We start from the raw sequence: 23,646 nt of genomic DNA, 5'->3' as shown, positions 1-23,646 counted from the left end.
GCCCCAAAAAGTACTATAAGATCACCCAGTGAAATTCTCTCTGTATCCTAAAAAACGAGGCGTTATGTTTTATAAACGTCCACTATATCATCTTCCAAAATAGATTAGGTGGCTCACACCAGTTTCAACAATTTGGAGGTAATGCATGGTCTTATTAGAGGGATGAACTCTACAACACTGTTTAACAAAATAACAATGTTATGATAGCAAATGAAACAGCAATAATCTCTTAACAAGATGCACTTGTTGATGTGACGTAATAGGTCACCATGGCAACTAGCCAAAGGAGCCATCTAAAAATGCCCTAGTATTTGTCTTTAAACTCTTATATCTCAAAAACTAAGATACTGCGATCCCCAAGTTTTACTTCTGGAAAGTAATTAGCAGGCTAAGGTAAAGAATTGAAAAATTCTCTGGAGCAGATTCCGAACCAGCTTAGCTTTTTCAGTTGTGAAGGTGCCCATGAATCCGCTCCATGGCTTCTTTGTTGCCATAGTGACATATTGCGTCACATCAATGAGTGTCTTGTTAAGCAATTATTGGTGTTTTATATCGTGCCATGACTTTGCCGTTGCATGAAACAGTTGGGTAGTTTCATTCCTTCCAAATGGTACAATTTGCTGAAATTGGTTCGAACCTCCTTAAACACCAATTTTAAGAATATTTTAACAAATCCTAGTTTTACAAAAGGCATTTTGGACCCGAAAAGCTTTCGTAAAATTTGAGAAAAGAGTGCCAGAACAGAAGGTTTCACCTGCTCTTTCCCTATGTTTCATCCTTTCTCAAAGAAAGAAGAGACACCATGGAAACCAACCTCATTCCCAGGACCTTTTTTCCACCGAAACCGCGGCAAAGAAAAGCCCAGGAAACGAGGTTGAAGGTCTCATACCATGTAGGTGATCGTGAGTGTAGTGGCGAACACAAACAGGCAGTTAATGTACTTGATGAACCTCAGCTTGCTATCAGGTAATATAACGAAGTGGATAAACAGATCAGCAAAGCGCGTTTTGAAAGAAATCACGGTGGCGACAAGTCGCTGACGGAACGTTGGTGACGGCTCTGGCGGTTCTTCAATTTCAAGAACTTCCTTATCGGGGGCGTTGCCTTCCTCCTTTTCCTGCAGAAAAAAAAATAGACCAGTGACCATGTTGTTTGACAGCGTTATTTCATCATAGAGGCCTTAACCGTCGCAAAATGTAAGCCCTTGTCGACCTGAGGGTAACCCGCGATGAATATGCATCCCATCCAATGGTAAGTAGAAGGAGGAATCCAGATGGATTTTGAAAGAGAATCTCCGTTAGAGAGCTTAAGCACGAGACTTTTTTGAGACACGGACGCCAGCCGGAAGTGAGCTGTTTTCCCTTTTAACTTGTCATAACACAACTACATTTATATTGCTAACTATCTTTTCTCCATTAGAGATGATTAGTTTAAATATTTGGGAGACTACTTTCCTCGCATGCGAAATGTTCACGTAAGATTGGGAATGCACAGTCTCGCGCGACATTTTTTCGTCATTTTGCCGTCCTGTTGCGTAAGCTCCCTAATAACGGCAGCAGAGCGGGCGCATGTTATTTTTGGCTGTTTTTAATCCCATTTGGTGGTCTCTGTGTTAACCGGTGGGCCAAGTGTCGATCGCAAACGTAATTGATGACAAAAAGTGAAGCCTTTGGTTAAAAATTAATTCCAGAGTCCTCATGTTTATGAAAAGTGCAGTAATCTACATTGTAGATAAAAGCCTAAGAAAAGGGACGCTGATTTTCTTTTGGTATTTTGGGAGACATGTTAATAAACATTGTACAGTACACATGTGATTCATATGTTGTTTGAAATAAACATTGCGGCAGTAATTCATCACACTTTGAAATCGTCAATTAAATAGCCTACTTGATGCCCGAGCGTCGTGATGTCATACTAGAGAAAGTCTAAGGGCCTCCACAGACTAGGGATTTAGCTGTCGACAACTATTTGTGATCGACACCTAAAAGTTATCTACAACTAAATAAGTCCGATAAAGGAATTCCACACACTAACGCTCAAATACTGATTTAGCAACCGATACGCAGGGAGGTTGGGCACCAAGAGCTTACTACACACGCTCACGTATTCGTGCATTCAAAATGGCGGCAAGACAGGAAAAAAGCTGCCGTAATAATGACATCGTTAGTGTCGTTTCCACCTCCAAGAATGGGATGTGGAGAAGGAAGATCAAAAAGAATGTTTTCTTTACCAAGTATTTTACTTTTGCAATCCTCCGGCGGCGGGGAAAGCCGCTGACACAATAGCGCAGAGATCTAAAGTAGTCGACAACTAAAACAAAAGTTTTCACACACTGGGAAAATGCCAAAAAATGAGGCCGTCGACAACTATTAGTTGTCGACCACAAAGCAGTTTCCCTTTTCGAAAAGGGAAACTGCTTAGTTGTCGACAACTAATAATTTGGGGTTTAGTTGTCGACAACTTGCGCCCCAGACTACGTTTTTCAGTTGTCGATAACTTTTAGATGTCGATCACAAATAGTTGTCGACAACTAAATCCCTAGTCTGTGGAGGCCCTAACATAATAATTTCAGCTCCATATCAATGAAAAAGAGCCCTTTTTGACTAACACTGAATTCAAACCTTGAGTTTGTTTTCCTCTTCACGTTTTTGGTCTTCTTCTTTTTTCTTCGCGAAAGCCTTAGCTCGTTCTGCCACCATTCTCTGTCGTTCCTCCGCAGTCTCCCGGATTTTCTTGCTAATTTGTGGATAGTGGGTCAAGACCTCGTCCAAATCGTTTTTGGTCAAGACAAACAAGTCGGAGTTTGTTTGCGCTCTAAAGCAAACAAAATCAAAAAATTAAAAAACCCGACTATTTTCTAAAGCCGGCTCAAAAACTTGAAAGCTTCTGTCTTGGTAGAAAAAACGTTGTTGCAGGCTAATAGAGCCTTATATTGAGCTCATTATCTCGAATCGAGGTAGGCATCTTCAATGCATGACTTTTTTAACCAAAAAGTAAGTCAGTTAAAGGATTTTTTTTTACTATTTAAATAAGTGGTTGATGTAACGAATCTCTGTAATTAACAATGCGCACCTGACAGAGGCTGTTCGAGGACAGCTGAACACCACACTGATCTCACCAAAGAATCTTCCTTCTCCCATGACATCAAATACGATAGGCTCAGCGTGCTCAGAAACCACTTCTACTAGACCTCGGTGGACAAAATACATCTAGACGGTAGAAAAGGGCATATGAGAATGAACATATGAAACAAGAGCATGGAGTCGCGGTAACTGACAGATGTAAAATAGAAAAGGGATCCGCAACGGAAAGACCTTTGGAGGGCTATACCAAAAGACAAAGATAACGGTATTGTGCAATAAGTACGAAGCCAATACTAGGAATTATTAAAAACTGGATCATTGGATAATGAAATTCGAGACTTTTGATTGGCTAAGTCATCATGGGCTATGAGCCATTATACCATAATCTACAAACACGACAAGCATTTGCGTGATTTTTTGGGCCTTTTTATTTTTATTGTAGTCTAGTTTTCTATATTTTGGGGGCGTTTTTAATAAAACAATTATTCCACTCACGCTTGTTGGATATGAGATGATTATAGCCAACTCGGCGCTACGCGCCTCGTTGGCTATCTATCATCTCATAACCAACGCGCGCTCATGGAATAATTATTAAATAGTCTTTGAACGAGAAGAGTCGACTAAGGTTAGTGGGACTTGTGGCACGCATGCACAATTTTACTGGGTACTTGGAGTGAAACATGGCAAGTCAATCCGAGGGTCCCCTCCCACCTAATTCACTCGTCACCATATAGTTTATTTTTAAATCTGTTGTTGGAATCAAATGTCGGGTTGTCTATTATCGACACCTTTCGCAATTCGCGCAGCAAGAAAGCGAGCACATTTAATTTACAAGTCAAGTACAAATTTAAAGTACAATGTATCTTTCACCTCTTGTCCCATATCTCCTTTTCGAACCACATACTCTTTGGAGAGAAAATATACTGGCTTAATCTTCATGGACAGCATTTTCAAGAAACCTATCTCCGTACCTTGAAATAACGGCACCTGATGGAATGAAAACAAATGAAACAAATAAGCGAAAAAGGCATGTTATGTAATTGAATTTACTAGAAATCCGTAACTCAGAAGTGTCGATATCTGTCATCTGTCCTTGGCCAATCAGTTTGCGGTATTATCCAAATTTATAATACAGGTGAGAGGGATGGCTTTAGAGCAGTTAAAGTCTGGTATGGCGTAATGGTGATAGCATTCGCCTCCCACCAGTGTAGCCCAGGGGACCGTTTCTCAAAAGTCCCGAAATTTTACGGGTCGTTTTCGGGTGTCACAATTCCCTTTGTATCTCAAGAACGGACAGAATTTAATACCTCAAACTTCACAGTTAATTTTCTTTTTGTTGCCTTGAAAACATGTTAAAAGATCGGCTTTCCAAAACAAGCGGTTGGCAATTTCACAAATGGCTTTTCGGGCCCGGAAAGTTTTCGGGACTTTCGAGAAACGGGCCCCAGGTTGGATTCCTTACGTACTCGTGGCCTTATTTGGGCTAAGTTTGTTGTTGGCTCTCTACTCTGCTCCGAGACGTTTTTCTCCGAGTTCTCCGGTTTTCCCCTCTTCTCAAAAACCAACATTTCTAAATTCCAAATCGATCGGATGCGGGACTTCCTCGAAAACCACTTTCGAGTGATTGGAGCTTGTACCGCGAAATTACGGCCAATCAGTGACGTCCTGATTGGTTCGGAACCAAGTAGCCGCACGAGGGATTGCTCGTGCTTAATGCAAAATCACGGATAATGCACGGAACATAATGCCACCACGTTTTTTCCTGCAAAAAAATCTAGCAGCAGCCGTTCTATACCCAATGATCTTTAATCCAAGGTTTGTAGTTTATTGTATGCATTAAACACCCTCCTGAAGGGCGCAGCAGGATGCTCGACGAAGTATGGCCGAATGCATATCTACAGTGTCTGTGAATGCCGTTAGGAGGTCCATGCGTGATCCCGGAGCGAGGAACAAATATAAGAACAGCAAAATATAATGAAACGGTATTTTGCAGCGAAAGGTCAGCGCAGTTAAGGAAGCAACATTTGCAGTGGCGAAGAAGCCAGAAAAAAGACAGGCCGTTTAAACAAAATCACAAAAATGGCGTATTGTTTTTTATTATATATATATCTCCTATCGTTTCTGAGATATTAAAGTTTTTGTGTAAAAACGGATGACGTCATCAGTGGTTCCAAAGGAAAACAAGTCACAAAATATAGAACATCCTCAGAAATTAATATCAAAAAAAGCGGTTTTCATCAAACTTGACACCGGCAATGTAAATCAGTCAGTGCATAAAATGACACTCATGGTGCAGTTGCCATGGCAACAGTTTTGCTTCCAGATCAAGAGTGTGTAGAACTGGTGTTCCCAACAACAACAATAACTTTATTCTAGCCTTTACAAAAAAAAAAATACATTAAGCGAATTAACTATATAAAAGGGTATTAGCGTCCTAAAATAACTAGATGTTAACGTACTAGTAAGCTCATTTACATAAATAGATTACAATAATAGGGTCGGTCGACACTTATGGTGGCTTAGTACTGTTTTCCGAAGAAAAAGATCACGATTTTGGAATCTGATAAATTAAATTAAACAGGATGTCTCTTCTGAGGTGTTATTTACTGTAATTGATGTAAAATGTAATTTTACCTAACAGATAAATGCAAATCAGGGGAAAATGCTTAATATAGTGACCGAGCTCCATTCTAATCGACAGGGACCAAACACTTGAACCCAAAGGTATAAACAAAAGAGAAAAATTGTAAATAATATTTATCTGTAACCCTATACATATTTCTATATATATACATTTATCTGTAATCTTATACTGTCTATAATTAGTTTTCTTATGGCTTATGTTTGAATTTCAAAAATTTGTAACTGCAAATCATTTAATTCCCTGAAGAAGTCAGGCTGTGCCTGACGAAATATTGGTAAATCAAAGAAAAAAAATGTATATATATATATCCTCACAGCCGTACAAACAGCCTTGCATTATTATTTTGACATGTCAAAGGGCTTTTTCTCAAAACCTAGCCGTACGATTAGGGTTAAAATGTTGGAAATTCGTAAACAAGATGAAGACGAAACCGTCAACATTTTGTTTGAAAAGATCTATCAGATAGTTTTTCACTTATTATCAAAATAGACGAAAATCGATGTTTTGCGAAAAACCTGTCAAACAAATTTAACTATTTATTTCTAAGGAAATCCTGAAATTTTAACGTGAGGTCGTAGGGCTAGTTCTTCAGAAAAAGGCCTTTGAAATGTCTAGTCTCCAGTCTCTTCCAGGAACTCGGTCACAATATTTAGCATTTTCCCCTCATTTGCATTTATTTGTAAGGTAAGATTACATTTTACATCCATTGAAGTGACTAACACTTCAGAAGAGACATCCTGTTGCTTTAATTTCACAGATTTTAAAATCTTGATATTTTTCCTCGGAAAACTGTAGTAAGCCATCTTATCATGGCTGTTTTTGCTCAAATAGGCTTCACGCCCATAAACCTTTTTGACTGTCTAGGCAAGCCTGCTTCATATTGTGCACCGGCAACTCCGTGTCGTACTCTTTGCGAATGATGTGTGACGTGGCTTTAACGTCCCATGCAGTATGTGAACAAGGGTCTTCAGACGGGGCCTATGGATTACAGTCCCCGTGTGAGTAAACTTGGAAGTCTCACCCCTTGCAAGATCCGGCCGCGATTCGGGCTCGCGATAATTCGATGCTCAACAAACTGAGCTAACCACTTGGTTAGTAGAGAGTACTAGGTGAAAGAGTCCGGAAAGGGAGTCCACTTTTGCATCATTATCATTTGTACTTTCTTACTGTTGTTAAAAATGCTTAGCAGAAAGCCGTCATACCGTTTCAATCAAGTCTTTGTACAAACTAAGTGTTATATCGCCTTGCAATGACAGCGGTAATCCTTCAAACAGTGAACTCGCATCCACACCCTTGTTCCTGTGCCATAGATATTCATAGTAGCTAAGAAAGATTGAAAAATAGTTGTTTACACCTTGATGAAACGCTCTTAAAGCAAGATACGTTGTCAAGGACAAAACCGCGTTTGATAGTTAATTCCAAAATATGAAAAGGGACGAGGAGATATAGAATCTTCGGCTACGCTAATCAATGCAGACAGTTTCTTTTTATCAATGATGAATGGGACATTCTTGTAGAGGTACTGATCAGACCTTCCGATTGCTGTTAATCGTAGGGGCAGCGCACGCCTGGGCCAAACAACCTTAGTACGGAATTTACCCAATGTTCTATAAATTCAGAAACTTATACAGTGTGTTAAAGAGCGAATTATCCGTTTCTCTCTTTCTTGAGCACATCACTGTATTTGGGTCTTCATAAACATTCAATTCATACCTTACTATGCGCGATGTAAGGTTGTCTGATATGTCTTGTTCCTAATAGAATTAAAAGATGGTTTAAAAAATATTATGACATCAAAATGCAACTATTGATATTAGGGAGCGTACGAATCGTCGATGTTGGTAAGACGGCGCCGTTGGGTAACGTCATAGTCCCGCGTCACCGTTCTGTAGAATTTGAATTTACGATTCACGATAAAGACGACGACGTTTATGCACGTCCGGTAAATTTTCTCGTCGTTTATGAAGTTTGTTTTTATCATTTCACAAGGCACGTTTTGCCTAACTTCAGAGAAACGAAAGCTTGTATAGCATACACTTGTCGAGCGAACAAGATTTTGTACTTTTATACGATCTTTACAATTTTAAAAACCCTGGAGTGTCCATACTGGAGCTTTGAAAGGTTCGATTTTATAAGAAAATAAAGAACGAATGCAAGTGTGAGTTTCGTTTCCCATTTCTACAGGGAAGACATTTATAAAAATGCTGAACAATTTCAGCTAGCTGACGAGATAACCCCTTTATACAGTGGTTTAGTTCTAACTTTGATGCATGCATCTACCTCAAGCGCTATGCCTATCCTTGTCGATATGGAGATTTAGCTTTGAGTTTCACTTGCGCTTTTATTCTTAGTTGGACTTTTCGTCATAGCATAGCAAAAGATCATGACTTCTAAATACACACACACACACACAGACAAAAAAACCATGTGTAAAGAACATGCCTCTAAATGCGATACTTGATTAATGTGGAAAAAACACCTGCCCATCGAGAGAAAGTTTGACAAATAACCTAGCGTCCTGCTATTTTTAAGACGCTGGCAAATCGCCCTCACCAACGTCGTCGACTTTGGTGCGATTCCGGCAAGTGCCCAAATAGGCATGAGCAGTAGGCATGTCACGTAATCTAATGGCGCCTTCGTGCAAACGTCGTCGATTCGTAAGCTCCTTATTTTTAAATACACCATTAAAATGGTTTAATGAACCCGTGAGAAGGATGACCAACAGGTCACAAGAACTGCCATTTTTTTCAAGTACTAAATAGCTGACCAAATGAATGAAAGCAGTTAAGTTTCGCGTCACTCTTTGTTCAAGATTTCTTATAGAGCCACGTAAAGGAATATCAGAGTAGCGATACTAATTTAAGCATAAAGTAAGCCCAAAAATACTATTGAATGATAAAAAAAAAAAAAAGCAAAATCTTTCGATATGTCGCCGGTGGAAGAGTTACGAATTACAACCATAACTAGGAAACTCTTAAGATACGAGTACGAATCAACTACGAGTAGAACTTTTCCCTAAAAGTAAAAAAAGTGGTGCATTTATATAGCGCCCCTATCACTAACGTCTCAAGGGCGCTTTACAATGATCAATTTACCCCCAGCGGACTGGAAGCATATATAGGCGCAAATTGCAGCCGCTTCTAAGCAGTCCATGCATGCTGGTACTCTTGCATGCTGGTGGTGGTACTACTAAGGGACAAGCGGAGGCTCAGAACTGAATACTCGCTGCAAAAACTCAATACTAACGGCTAATTGATTACCTTAAGAAAGTTCTTGATTGCATCTAGTCTCTCTTGATAACGAGCCCGCTGTGCGTCAGCGTTAGCCAATCCGGCAGCAACTCTGGCGATGATGAAGCCATAGAAAACAATTCCGAAGACCATGCAAAAGAGGGCATAGCCCATCTGCCAATCAATCAATCAATCAATCAATCAATCAATCAATCAATCAATCAAATTAATAACGACCAATGACGCAGTTTGTGAGACACCAAGATCCACAATTAAACGAGTGATTAAGCAGTTTTTTAGCCAACAAATTCAGTCAATCTGACCTTTAGCTTGTGTTATTAAGGAGTATTGGTTCAGGCGGTGGATAACAAGTCAGTCAGTCAGTCAGTCAGTCAGTCAGTCAGTCGTATCCTTTTATATCGTTTTGTAAAGTAAAGCACACAAATACCTCTGGTATGTCATGAGCATGAATGTCTCCATATCCAACCGAGGCTGAGGTTGCTGCTGCCCAGTATAGGCAAGTTAGATACTGATAGGGGACTTCTTCATTCCCTATTGACGGAAACGCAAACTGCATGTTTTGTCGATATAAAAGTACACAGATGAGCCTTCATGTTAGGCTCAGCGGACGTATTTGAGCTGATCGAAGATGAGCGGGAAAACTTAAGGGATGGTTTAGAAGTAAGAACCTTGCCCTATGGCGTCCAAAATATGGACTATCCATTCTGCTTAATCATAAGTATCCCTTAGATCGACACACTTCATTCGTGCAACTTTGTTAAAACGAGACCGTTGTTACAAGCAAGACATAATTCTACTTCCTCATTGGTCTAAGTCGCTAGTAAGTCACGAGAGAAAGAGCGCGGGAACCTGAGCATTCGGTTTGAGCGTTGACCTTTGAGCGTTCACATCGTTATTGGATTTATCTACAAGAAAGTCTGCGAGATCAGATTTCCCGGTTCGTGTAGTCGTGATTTGGTCCCTTTCGTCTCGTCGACTCTCCAGAGACCACTTCATGATACATCACTCCGGCTTCGACTCTTCAAGTGCTGAGTTCGTCTCGTCGACCTCTGAGATCGACTCGTCGCGGATCAATCGATCTAAATCCCTACGGGACGAGACCGGTAGAGGCCTTGGACTAGCTGCAAAATGGCGGATACGCCTGTAGATAGATTTTTGGATGGTCTTGAAGCTTCTCTTCGTGATGGTGCGGAACATGTAATCTCACGGTTAAGCGAAGAGATTTTGGCAGACGAGGAGGGCGTTGATTATCTATGTACACACATCGACCGGCTTTTAAATCCGTTAACAAGAGTAAGCACTCTGTTTTTTATCTAAGAGGACGTCATTTCTCTTCTTGTCAGAGATCGTAAAGTAGTTAGTGAATCGACATCCAAATCAGAGGATGGTGATATAGTACCAATGTCTTATACAGGAAGCGGAGGAAGACCAGCAATAGCTATTTCCGAGGAGCATCTAGAATATAGTCTCGGATCTGACTTCATAGCTAATTACCATGTGCGTTGCAAAAGCCCATTTCCGACTTGTTGTTTTGCTCCGCTTCAAAACAAATCATCCCGCGAAACTATTCAAATGAAAAGAGTTTGATTTGGATAAAAATGCTCAACCATTACCATTTCAATGTTTTACAAGTGGACTCGCTTTCAAAAAAGAGGCGAGCAACAACTCAGTATTGGCATTTCTTTGAGATGATCCGGAAAAGGATCATTGATCAAAGATCACAGACTCTGAAAAAAGTACCGAAGAAACTTGCTAAAATTGTCAACCTGAGGTGGCTAAACAAGCTAGATGATACAAGGAGCAAAGATCTTTGCTTATCAAAGTTGTAAGCTACAGTCACAAGAGTCGGTAATATCACCGCACATACGACAGACATGTTGAAAGCTCGTGCTCGGGGCAACAACCTTGATATGGGCATTTCAGTTTTGAATTTTTCGCCGCCCTTGTCACACGGCGGCCATATTATCCCGGGAGACCAAAAAAGCTTTGTTTTACCACGCCAAGCCTCACCCCCATGGTTTCCACTGCGAGGCTTGGCGTGGTAAAACAATGCTTTTTTGGTCTCTCGGGACAATATGGCGGCCGTGTGACAAGGGCGAACCCCAACCAATCTCACGAACCTAAACCTACCTGGTTGTTTGGGCAATTGGCGATGAGTTACAGACTCAACTCAACCACATCAGAGCGTCTAATATGATTCTGAGCAGCACAGCAAGTACCTCGACAAACAACCGCAATCGCTCCTTTAATAAGGTGAACACAACTACCCAGTCTTAGAGGCCTTTTTTAGCCAAAACGCACACAGGGAAACCACTTATTTAACAAGTCGGCTCCGTACCAGTACCACTGGAAGAAAGTGTACCACTGGAAGAAACGGACCGATCCCACAACGGTCCGAAAATGACCGGCGACATACACCATGCAGGTAAGCGATTTTGAGACTGTCTTGCCATTTCTATTGGCTTACTTGTGCAATAAAACTGGAACGTTTAAGGCCGGCAGTTTCGCTAATTATTCTCACATATGGCGAGAATTGACTTCTGATCCTGAAAATTTGACCACATTCAATGGCCAAACCATTGCATTTGATACACTGCCAATGCAGGTAAAACCCTTGATGCAAACCAAACTATCTGACATACAAGCAACATATGTCGACCTGCAAATTTTTCAGCTCCAGAAAAAGGGAGTCATTCAAATATATGAACATGAGGCAACATAATTTATCTATCCTGTAATCACGAAACCTAAAGGATGGCACATTTAGGATGATTTTAAATCGGAAGTCTTTCAATGCCAATATCATTCAGCATTATTTCAAAATGGCCAACATTTGGTCTGCTGTAAGGCTGATGAAACCTGGATGCTACATGGCATCAATTTACTAAAAAAGATGCCTACTATTCTGTTACCATATCCAAGGAATATAAAAAATTTCTTAAATTTAAATGGAAAGGGTCTTTATGCAATTCGTTTGTTTCCCTAATGGGCTAGCCATTTGCCCTAGAAAAATTCACAAAATTTCTAAAGCCAGTCTTTTCACATTTGAGAAAGCAAGGTCATATATCAGTTCCCTATATAGATAATTTTTTTTGGTAACAGCTGATGATTTCAATCTATTGCTACTGTCACTTTGCTTGACAATGTTGGGTTTTTTATCCATCCTGAGAAGTCAGTTCCTTTTCAGACTTAGGAAATAGTTTTCATGGGGTTTGTTCTGAACTCCAAAATGATGCAGATTTCATTAACTGAAGACGGAGCTCTTACATTGAAGAGGCAGGGGCGTAGCCAGGATTTTTCAAAGTGAGAAGTGAGGAAGGAAGGGGAGGGGGGGGGGGGTTACTGTGTCAAACAGAGGGTACTCACCCGATTGTGGCGTTTTTCGCCACCTGAATATTGTAGGTGTTTGCTTAAAGGCTTACAAAGGGGGAGGGAAGGGGGGGGGGGGGGAGGGGGGTCTATCAGGGATGTGGCTCGCGTACTGAGACTCATGACCTCAACTTTACACGGGGTGATTTATGGCCCACAACACCATAAGTTTCTTGAAATGGGTAAAACACAAGCTCTCCACTTACACAAGGGGGCTTTTGACAACATGCTCTTATTCCAGGACTTATCCCAGGAAGCCCTTGAAGACCTTAAATGGTGGATTACTGCAGTGCCCAAATCATACAATCTTTTAGCCATGGTGATCCCCAGGTTATCATGACAATTCCCATGACAACAGGTTACAGAGTCACAGGTTACCATGACAACAGAAGCTTCATTCATCGGATGGGGATGTTCTATTGATAACATCACTTCTAGTGGCAACTGAACCCCAGAAGAAGCTCAACACGACATTAATTACTTAGCAATGCTTGCAGTTGCTCTTGCCTTGAGGTGTTTCACCACTACAGTATCTGGTTATGGTCGACAACATCACTGCTGTAGCAATAATAAACCAGATGGACACCTGCCACTCCAGATCAAATAGTCGACTTGCACAACAAATCTAGCTGTGCTGTATTGACCAAAATATTTGGCTTACCGTTGTTCATATTCCGGCCGGGAAGGATAACACCAAAGCAGATAGAGAATCAGGGGTTTCTAGACGAGAAACAGAGTGGACTTTGCGTAAGCCTCTCCTCACAGGTGCCTTGGAAAAGTTAAGCGTTGTCCCTGACATAGACCTCTTTGCCTCAAGATTCAATTGTCACCTAAACCTTATGTTGCATACAACCCGGATCCGGACGCATTCGCTGTTAATGCTTCCATATCCCATGGGAAGGTTACTTATTTTATGCCTTCCCCCCTTTTAGTATAATACGGCGGGTACTACAAAAGATTTCTGATGAGAAAGGCCCTTAGTGGTTCCAAACTGGCCAACTCAGACTTGGTGGTAGTACTTAGTGAATATGCTCATTGACTTCCCTTTGATCTTATCCTGAAAGAAAGACACTGTACACACGCTTCGGCTGCACAGTCACAGAATGTGTTTATAAACACTGTCATAGATGCAGCTGGCTAGCTGGTCAAGAGAGAGTAGTACGTTCCGAAAGTTTTATGACAAACTAGTTCAAGTAGTTGAGAATTTTGCAGAGACACTTGTTGCTTCACTTGAAAGTTCCCAACAATTAAAAAATAGTACAAAAATTTTGGTGATGTATCTGTTCATGGACACATTGCTTTAAAGTCTCACGTGACTTACTGACGACTTAGACCAATGACGAAGTACAATTACAAAATTAAACGAGACTTACCTGTAACGTGAAGTTTGATTAGCTCCAGACCAATACCTCGTAGAATTATAATCAAACTTCACCTTACAGGTAAGTCTTCTTTTATTGTCTAATTAGCTACAACTTGACAACTAACAAGCTAGATGTGAGACTTTTGCTGTCGAGATAATACATATTACTATGTGCACCCGTGCTTAATAATTAAGAAATCGCAGCTTCTTTCATTGATTGCCCAAATAATATGCAATGCTGTTTCGAGAAAAAGGCCAAAAACTCGCTTATGAACGTCAACAACCACTTGCGAAAAAAAAAAAAGATCGGACGTAATTTTTTCTTAATTTTTTCGTCCCTATTTTTAGTGATAAAGGGGAGAAAATGTAATTATCATTTGATGTATCATTGTATGTGAATAATCACGTAAGAGGGCCACGGTTTCACTTACCCAAGTCTCGACCGTCTAACTCGGCCCAAGAAGTGTCTGCGCACAAGTGTCTGCCTTTTTTGACTCCACTGCATGCTATCAGAAACCAACCACAGGCAATTCCATGAGTAAATGTTGTCATATAGATGGCAAACTTGAGCTGTCTGTAAGTAAATAAAGAAAAAAAGAAAAGACAAGAAAACGCTGAATGACATAGAAAAAAAGAACGCGTATAAAACTGTTATGCTAGCATCAGGATTATCCGTACTCGTGAGTATCAGTCATAGCATGCACTTTGCTACTACAGTATTATTTTTACTTGAGTTTCCTTGTTTTATTTTTCTATTTTGTATTCTTGAGCTTTGCAGTGTTACTATGTTACCCACCTAGAATAGTTCCGCGAATTGTGGGTAACCTAGTTGTAAACGCTGACGTCGATAGCCTAAATGTCTTGATGTTGTTGTTTTTTTGGTAAATAGCGACCTTCAGATTGGAGTACGAGTTGTCAGTTCTGAGCGCGCGATTTTCGAAAATTTTCGTTCTTTAAGGACGGTGCCACCTAATAAGAAGAAATTTTTCCCCGGAGTATGACTACGCAGAAAAGTAAATCTTAGTTTGGGTTATTGGATTGTAAAATGAAAATAGGGGGTAACCATGCATTTTTCGGAGATAATAAGTTTGATTTTTGAAAAAGTGGACACTTCTTTGCTTAAGGACGGTGCCTACTAATTTAAAGGTATTTTTTGCGCTGTTTACTGAATATGCAGGAAAAGCAGATCTTAACAAGTGTTATTGAAATCCAAAAAGGAAATAGGGGCTAACCACGCGTTTCTCGAAGATAATTAGTCAACAATATTTGTAAAAAGCTTTAAAATACAAAGTAATATATGGCGTTCTCCAAATTGAAACTTAATTATCTCTGAAAAATGCGTGGTTACCCCCAATTTTCTTTTTGGATACCAAGAGCACTTTCTAACTTCTACTCTCTCCGTATAGTTTTAAACCACGCAAAAATATCCCTGTATTAATAAGCACCTCCCATAGGAAACCAGAGTATCTCGAGATGCGCAGAACGTATGCGCGATAACAATAGTAGGCACCGTCCTTAAACAAAGAAACGCAACTTTTTTCACAGTTGTTATCGGCACAAACGTCTTTTTGCAGTAAAACAAACGGAACGTAAAATATCTTTAAAATAAATAGCAAATTGCAACCGGATGATTCTATAAATGTGTTTTATGATCACAAAAACGCGACAACAGAGCCATCCTCTGTAGTCACTAAAAAGCGCCCTTTATCAAGTTTTCACGGCCCTAAAAATCAATCCCGTCTTCAATGGGCCTCAAACTTCCGTTTCATATACTGTAACAAAAAAATTGCGGTCACCACGCGATTTTAAAAGTTAAATTGGTTTTTCAGTGTTTTTTTGATTGATTTTTGCAGTTTTTGTCACTCCCCTCTTCGGTGAATAAAGACATTTGCACCTGTTTTTGTGATGCACTCTGGGATATGCACAATGGCGAAAAGTACACAAAGAAGAAAGTTTTGCACTTTTAGAGTGGATATTTCTTTGCTTGTTTGGGACGATTGGATCTTTTTTCTGAAAGTGGCTTTTAAGTGACCAAAGCAACCTTGCAAAGTGTATTTGTAGAGGGAAATCTACGTGATTTTTGTTGTACACTGTTATGGTATCCAACCCTCTCGCGCTGAGGTGATCACCAAACTTGCATTGTCAATCGTTTCTTGTGGTGAGCTTACTTGATTTTGTAGGCCTTTTGAAGCCCATTAAAATTCGTTAACTAATTCTTGTTCAGTACTTGCGTCTGTTACTGAACGCCCCTTGATCTTTTTTCTAATTTTTGTCCGTCTTGGTGGCAGCCGATAGTACAAAACAAAATCAAATGCTTACCTCAGATGATGCTGCGTGGCAATTCTTTGAAAAATATTAATTATTGCACTAAAAGTATTGATCCCATACCCTGTGTGGTTGCCTTCGAAGAATTTACTACATTTGTTTTTTATTAATTTCGATGATAAATAGCCCTGTTTCATTGTGGTAACTTAAAGATGGCTCCATTGAAATTATTAGGGAGCTTACGAAACGAGGACGACGACGGCTACGAGGACTTCATTTAAAAATACGAGTTCGCGTTATTTATATCACTGCGAAACTATTTCATGTCGTTTCTCGTTAAAAATGTGTAGTAACTGGTGAGGAATTAAACTGGTACGAGTGGGTTGGAAGCGTAGAGAGAGAACTGAAAATTCATCGTCATGTGCTAACGTCCTCCACAAAACCTTGAATTTGGTCATTTCACGTCGTCATTTAGGAGATGACGGCAAAGAAATGTACCAAAATGTAAAACGCACGTGCAGAGCGTGCAGAACCATTGTTTTTACTCACTAAACCTATTGTTTTGTAGCGTCGTCGTTGCCGTCGGCGTCGTCGTTTCGTAAGCTCCCTATTAATTCTTCTGCACCGTCCACTTTAATTTCGCGCTCCGATCGATTATTGTTTCTAGCTTTTTCAATATGTCGTTTGAAAACTGTTGCGATTTCTTTTCGTTGGCCTTTTCCTATTAGAGACATGTGTTTCGCACTGCAACCGAATAAATCTTCCGTGGCATTTCGATGAAAAAAAGATTAACTTGAAAAATATAAAATCAGCGCGTGACAAAATGACTGCGTGATGCGCAGAACAAACGCGCAATAACAATAGGTGGCACCGTCCTTAACTGTAATGGGCGTGCCTATTACAGAACCTTCGGACTCGTGGTCGTTCTCGTACTCCAATCTGAAGGTCGCTATTAACAAAATCAAGCCGGTCAGTTAAAGTATATCAGAGGTTGTACATTTGTCTTACACCACTTATTATTTCACAAACAAACAAACAAACAAATTCCAAACTGGGACCGAGATCAATTAGTTGTTTATTCTCTTTCTTAATTAACAGTATCTTCGCTTGAGAAAACATGTCACAAAACTTGACCCATTAAAAATCAGTAAATATGTATGGGTTATTGACCAAGCATGAGGTCAAGGTGGCTGGATATTGGCCAAGTTGTTTTTTTGCGTGTTTATGGACCGAGACGAACTCGAGGTCCATAAACACGCAAAAAAAGAACGAGGCCAATATCCAGCCATCTTGACCGAACAAGCTTTGTTCACCAACACCAAAAACACCAAAAAAATGATCTTTGATCTTGCGGGACCAACCGAGAAATCCCGAGCGGGCAAGATAGCTCCATCTTGCCCGCCCGCGCAGCCAATCACAGCGCGTGATTTGGTTCATCTTGCTCGCTCACGGAGCTAGTCATATAATAAGAACACTTCATATGATATATGGACTACGGAAAGCAGCATTTAGTATTTTCCATAGCCTAAATTTTTTTAGGCGTGAACGGGATTTGAGCCCATCACTTCATGATGGGATTTGAAATCATCATCAATTTGCGGGTGGCCAACCATAGACTGCGTTAGATAATATATGCTAGCATCATCACGCGGCGCGAACTTACCCTATTAGGTTTGTGTTCTTTCCAATCGACTCACTCATGTACTGGAAGAATTGTTGCTAAAAGAGGAGACAAATGCAATTTTTGTATTTATTTTGCGGAGACTGTCAAATGACCCTTTTTGCATTAGATACATTTGAAATGTGAACGAGGCATTAGAAGGTGTACTATAATAAACACTTGAAGAAGACCATAATATGGAGTCTTCAACTCCCATACGAGGTGAATGTCAGCGATGTCATTTTCACAGATCATCTTAAATCGCATCAGAAACAAATACTCTTCCTTTAGCCATCTCAACTTCAAAAGGAACAAAGCACAAGGAGTGGTGACAAACGTCAGATACAAGCGAATCTTAACATTTGCGTAAAGTAAAATATAATCTTAAAGGATGCGCTTGTATCTCATTGACATATTTGTCAACTCCGCATCGGGAAAAGCTAAAATATTCGCCTGTGACGACAACAACAACAACAACAACAACAACAACAATGACAACAACAATAACAACAACAACAACAACAATAAAACTAACCCAAACAAATCAAATCACACGAAATCGCGTTACTCCGACGATTTTTGTTGTCTCCGTACTGATGGAAATCTAGCTTGAAATATGCCGACTCGATCGTTTTAACCTACCAAATTTCCAAAGGTTTTATGAGAGGCAACTCGAGACGAGTCGGAACTTGCGATTGATACGCTTACCAGTTTGTAAATGTAAAGGCATCTGTTCAGTCGAGACAAGGCCAAAATGTATAACACACCTACAGAAAAAGGAAGATAGCCTTTTTTTTATTGCAAATAAAGCAAAGCCAAGGAAAGAGGAAGCTTTTTTCCTATTTATTTAAATACTATATAGACATGCATTGAATCCCGTATAAGAGCGCAACCTTGCAACAACTGTTCCTTTCTGAAAAGTCTAGTTTATCGAAAAATCAGTTTTGCATTAGGCTGCGAACGCAGACGTATTTCCGGCGGTCGTCATTTCATTTTCTCCCCCGAAAATGATAGCGTCTGCGAACTCGAGTTGCCAAGCAATTTCTGTGACGTAAAAATCTTAGCCAACCAGAGTTAGGCTCATAAATCTCCAGAACCAACACGCATAGAACACGCAAAATACTTGCCAGTTGTTCAATTTTCGTTATCAAAAGTTAAGTAGCCACCAGGAGGATGCTATCAAGTATGTTGCGGCCGAGAAGAAAGGCGATGTTTTCGTCTATTTACCTACACGATTTGGAAAGTCCTTACTTTAAATTATGTAGCGTTGCTTGTGGTATTTTTGTTCGTGGGGTGCTCTGCTGACAAAAATATTGTGATTATGATTTACCCATTACCAATTCTTTTCGGATTGTTTTACTAGAATATTCTACAGTAAAATGTCGGACTCCCCTTTCTCTGATTCTGGAAGAGACAATGCCTTCAAGTTAGCGCCTTGAGTTTACGCTTTAGGAAGCGACGGTGTAAACATTTATACATGAAGCCCCCAATGAAACTTCCAAAGTCTTCTTTAAAGACGTTTTGTGGTCTTGGTGGTGCAAAAACAAGCGCCGGGGATCGGTGATGGGCTAAGAATTCCCAACGCAATCGGGCTTATGCATACTCCGGGGGCTTACAACGGTGCTCGGGGCGACTTTACTGGTTGCTTTTCTGGATACTCTTACTACGGCAAAACATTCGAGAAAGCGTCACCAGCAGTTAAACTCAGAGATTTCTTCTTCTCCAGTGCGCTGCTTTAATCTTAAGCCGATCTCTTCACTCGAAGAGTAATGTCACCGTCAAGTTGTCTTTTCATTTATTCCCTTACGTATCAGTTGATAAATAGCATTTCATGCGGTAGAAAGTCCACATAAATCGGCTCGAAGTATCAAAGAGGAGATGTCCAAAACACTCTTTCCAAATACATTTATCTTCTCCTTTGCAACCAAACATTTTGTTCGTCAAGAATGCAACATTCGACACCGCATGGAATCTTTTAATTCTTTGGCATGTTCGTTTCAAAGGTTCGCTAGTGACAACGATTACCCGAACTGCGCGCAGATTATTCGACTCTGCAAACCACAGACTGAAATTGGGTTTTCCCAAAAATCGAAGAAAGGATCACTTTGGTTTTAGTTCATTTCTTGTTTCTTGGCTACAGACATACAGCAATTTATCAAAGGAGAGAGAGAGAAGAAATGATAAGTAAGTACTTTTGCTGCTTGTTTTATTGTTGTTACGCATAATTAAGCGCGATCAAGTTCTCTCTATTGCTAATGAAATTATGTCAATACCCACAAAGACGATAAATTTAAAAAAAGGGAAAAACAAACTAAACTCACCAAGGTCCTCAGGCCAAATAACGAGTACAATAAACTCGGTTGGAAAAGAACAGAGAAGGTCCAAGGCGAAATTTGTCCTATGGACAAGCAAAAACGAGACATGCATGTTTTGTTACATTAAAGGCAGGTTTAATGAGGCAAAGCAACACGCAATTTATTACCTGAGATAGTGACGAGCGGTAAAAAGAGGATGAGTCACCAAAACGTTGTTTTTGTTGTAAAATGCAAGGTGAAATCTGATGTACCTGAAATAAAGTTGACACCACATCACCGGGACAGCATTTGGCTATTGCGCAGCGAGGTCCATGCGGCAACGACCTCGGACCAATATTCCCCAGTATGGCCTTTGCACTTGGTTAGTAAGAGGTTATTAGTAAACACCACCCATAGGAAACCCGAGTATCTCCAGATGCGCAGAGCGTATGCGCAATAACAACAGTAGGCAACTTGCCTTATGAATCATTCCATGAACGCGCGTTGGATAAGCGATGGTAAATAGCCAGAGACGCGTAACGCTGACTTGGCTTTAATCAAGCGCATTTCCAACAAGCGTGAGTGGAGCTATTGTTTTACCACTTTTTTTTAATTCTGAAGGTTCAGATTCCAGGAGATTTCGCTTCCCACCAAACATATTTCCATCTTGGCCACACTTGGCGCGATCAGTCAGTACCTGACTCAACTTACATACGGACAGTCAAAGCCGGGACATTTTCAAGGTCTTTAATGTTCAGGCTTTGAGATTATGGCTTGCCAATTCAATGGCATAATAGGTGCGGAGACACGGAGCACTTTTACCAGTGTAGGTGACCCTTTTACCACGGGAAACTGCATTAAGTGCGTGTGACCGACATTTCCCAAGGTACATTTCCCGTGGCAAATTTCCATGGATATGTCAAAAAGATCAGGCGAAGCGCCCATGACATTTAACGTGGTAAGTTGAAAGGGTGTTTTGATGCCCGAGGTCCAAGAGCCAATCACGATGCTGATGAAGTTGTGATTAAATTTCCCGCCAATGAATTTTTACCTCAGTAATCTTCGTAAGGTGTGACCGCTGGTATACTAAAACCCAAGTGTGAGGCACAGAGGGATAATTTATCATGGGAAATGGCATTTACCATGGCACCAGTGTATGCAACCGCACCTAATGCCATTTAACGACTTTTTTTTGTCCCATCTCAGTTGCTGTTCAAACGTTGTGAGTTAATCCCTACAAACTAGAAATGTATCAAGAGCAGTGATTCAACTGTACTCACATATCCACTAAGCAAACAATGTCAAAAGAATAATTCAAAATCCACAGTGGAGTGCTGGTATGCAAAAACGTCGCCTGGAATGATATTGTGAAAGGAAGGATACCAGCGACCACGAGCGATACGCCTTGCCACAGCCTGAAATACGAATTATCCGGCAAGATGGCGCGCCTATAAAGAGAGAATATCAGAAAAGACTTGAGAAAAAGTTGCAATTCCGTTCCCGAATTTGTGGAACCTTTCTTATGGCTTACATTTAACTTGGCTGAATAGTCTAAATGAGATAATATTACACTGAATTTGTTCGACATATATATGAATAAAAACGTTAGGAATTTCTTTATAAGTGCCGTTTAGGGGATTCACACCTCACCCCCTCAAAAAGTCTGTTCCCTTACTTACGGTAAGAGTCCATTCCACCCCAGTATAACTTTTCATATTGTTACGAAATTCTTCATCGGTGATTTCCATCTGCACAAGTAAACTAGTGTTGACTTCGGTGTCATTTAATTAAGCAAGATTTGTTTGAAACAAATTAATCACCATTGCGGTCTGACTTTTGACTACAAGAGAATCTCACTACAAATCGCCCTCAAAAATCGTGCAAAACTCAACTTTACCAGGAGCCCATTAGTAGGAGCGAGCAATTCCCATACAAAGCCTATGTCACGGCATTTTTACAGGTCAATCTATTTTTGGACAAACTTTGCAGCAAAACAACAAAGGCAGTTACGATTCGGTGACACTATGACATCAAGTTAGTTTAGTGTGATTGGTCATCGGCCCTCCAAGAGAAAATGAGGGGACAGAGAGGGAGGCTCCCGGTCAAGCCCTTTGGATATGTCATGTCCACAAAACTTATTTTTAGACGAGCGGAAGTCTTTTCTCTAACGGAAGTCTGTCTTCCGAAACGTCCGCATACAGGTCAACCTCGGTCTAATGTTTGAAAGAAAATAAATATTCATCAGCCTTCCACGTGCGCCGCCATTTTCTCTTTTCACTAAGAACCTGTGAGCGAGGCAAGACTGCATGCGGACGTCTGGGAAGACAGACTTCCGCTAGAACAAAGACTTCCGCTCGTCTAAAAATAACTTTCGTGGACATGACATATCCCGGCCGACGTCCTGAGCCTCCCTCTCTGTCCCCTCATTTTCTCTTGGCCCCTCCGGGAGTCTCATTCGCGGGAAATTCAATCTAAAAATAAATCGGTCTGTGAAAACGCCGCGACGGGAATGTATGGGATTTTAGCTAACCTCATGAGAAGAAAGGAAAACGTTCTCAATACTGGATGCAAATCACGATACGGTTTGTCAAAATCTTCTTTTAGGTCCTTCGCCAAAGACATCCCGCTAATCTGTATTGGACTGAGAAAACAGAAGAAGGGGTGTTAGGCTGGTTGAAGCTCAAAAGGAATTACTATTAAGAAATTAAAAAGAAGAAAACATCACTAACTTTTGCAGTCAGACCGAGCAAAAGAAAAACATCCTGCATTGTGAATGCAGCCTTGGAAAATGTTAAAACACTTTGCAATGCCTTGTCCTCCCACAATGTTGTTTTGCCAAATGGGCTCAGAAACTCGTGTGCAAACAACATTGTGAAGGAATGGTAAGACGCAAAAGCTTCATATCTGTATATTCGTGTGCTGCTCCAAGGAATTTTGTCACAGACTATGGCTCCCTCCTTTTGGTTTAGGTGAGAATTAATGATCAGTTAAGTTCCAGCGCAAATATGGTAAAGAGAGGTCAGAAGATAAACAATGGGACCGAGAGGGAGAGAAGAGGGTATGGCGTTGTAACGTCCGCAACTGCGCGCACAATGTTACGTGATGTTGGGGAACATCGCCTCATATTTTACACGAGCGTTTTCGAGAATATACCTCCGTTGCTTCTAAGTCTAAAAATAACTAAACTGCAAATCCAAGGGGTTTACTGGATTTAGAAGTCTGACATTCTCAGCACATCATCCATCGTTCAAAGGTACAGTAAACCTCCGACCTATCAAATAAACATAAACGTTAAATCTTTTCAAACCTCATGTCCGGTAGCACACTGCCACCCTTCTTTTTCTTTTTGTTCTTCTTGCTCTTTTTGGAGGATTCTGACTTCTGTGACGTTCTGGATCGCTGCAGAAAGCTCAAAGACTTTTTGGATTGCTCAGCCGCGCATTTGACAGAGAGTCGCCGGATCGCTGCCCTGGTCGATTCAAACGCTGCCTTTCTCACATCCTTTAAATATTCATTGTTTGCTCCGGCTTCACAAATTTGCCTGAATAAGGAAAAAGAACAAAACAAATCTATTCGTAAACGTAATTACAGGTCCCTGAAGAATATTAGGGTAATCTTTGTTTACATTTTCTGCCTCAGTGGCAGACAAGGCTACCATTTCTAATCAGTCAGCCGAGAATAAATTACTGACCATTGAAAGTGCATTGTGTAATGACC

General features: G+C 40.5%; 1 protein-coding gene across 1 annotated transcript in view; it reads right to left on the bottom strand.

The window, feature by feature from the left end:
* LOC138001473 (uncharacterized) overlaps nucleotides 1-23,646 on the bottom strand; it is a 52,548-nt gene that overhangs the window by 14,147 nt on the left and 14,755 nt on the right. The window contains exons 10-25 of the mRNA XM_068848094.1: nucleotides 23,237-23,470; nucleotides 22,460-22,570; nucleotides 21,210-21,377; nucleotides 20,118-20,201; nucleotides 19,957-20,033; nucleotides 18,344-18,402; nucleotides 17,639-17,694; nucleotides 14,142-14,284; nucleotides 9,406-9,509; nucleotides 8,988-9,131; nucleotides 7,441-7,481; nucleotides 6,930-7,050; nucleotides 3,954-4,070; nucleotides 3,073-3,209; nucleotides 2,622-2,814; nucleotides 890-1,117 (exon numbers count right to left, since the gene is read on the bottom strand). Coding sequence (XP_068704195.1) covers nucleotides 890-1,117; nucleotides 2,622-2,814; nucleotides 3,073-3,209; nucleotides 3,954-4,070; nucleotides 6,930-7,050; nucleotides 7,441-7,481; nucleotides 8,988-9,131; nucleotides 9,406-9,509; nucleotides 14,142-14,284; nucleotides 17,639-17,694; nucleotides 18,344-18,402; nucleotides 19,957-20,033; nucleotides 20,118-20,201; nucleotides 21,210-21,377; nucleotides 22,460-22,570; nucleotides 23,237-23,470 — 2,017 coding nt within the window. The remainder of the gene's footprint in view (nucleotides 1-889; nucleotides 1,118-2,621; nucleotides 2,815-3,072; nucleotides 3,210-3,953; nucleotides 4,071-6,929; nucleotides 7,051-7,440; nucleotides 7,482-8,987; nucleotides 9,132-9,405; nucleotides 9,510-14,141; nucleotides 14,285-17,638; nucleotides 17,695-18,343; nucleotides 18,403-19,956; nucleotides 20,034-20,117; nucleotides 20,202-21,209; nucleotides 21,378-22,459; nucleotides 22,571-23,236; nucleotides 23,471-23,646) is intronic.

Source organism: Montipora foliosa, chromosome 1 (genome assembly GCF_036669935.1).
Source record: "Montipora foliosa isolate CH-2021 chromosome 1, ASM3666993v2, whole genome shotgun sequence".
Taxonomy (NCBI): Eukaryota; Metazoa; Cnidaria; class Anthozoa; order Scleractinia; family Acroporidae; genus Montipora; species Montipora foliosa.
Note: the sequence above shows the minus strand (reverse complement) of the source record. Positions and strands in the feature narration are given on the sequence as shown.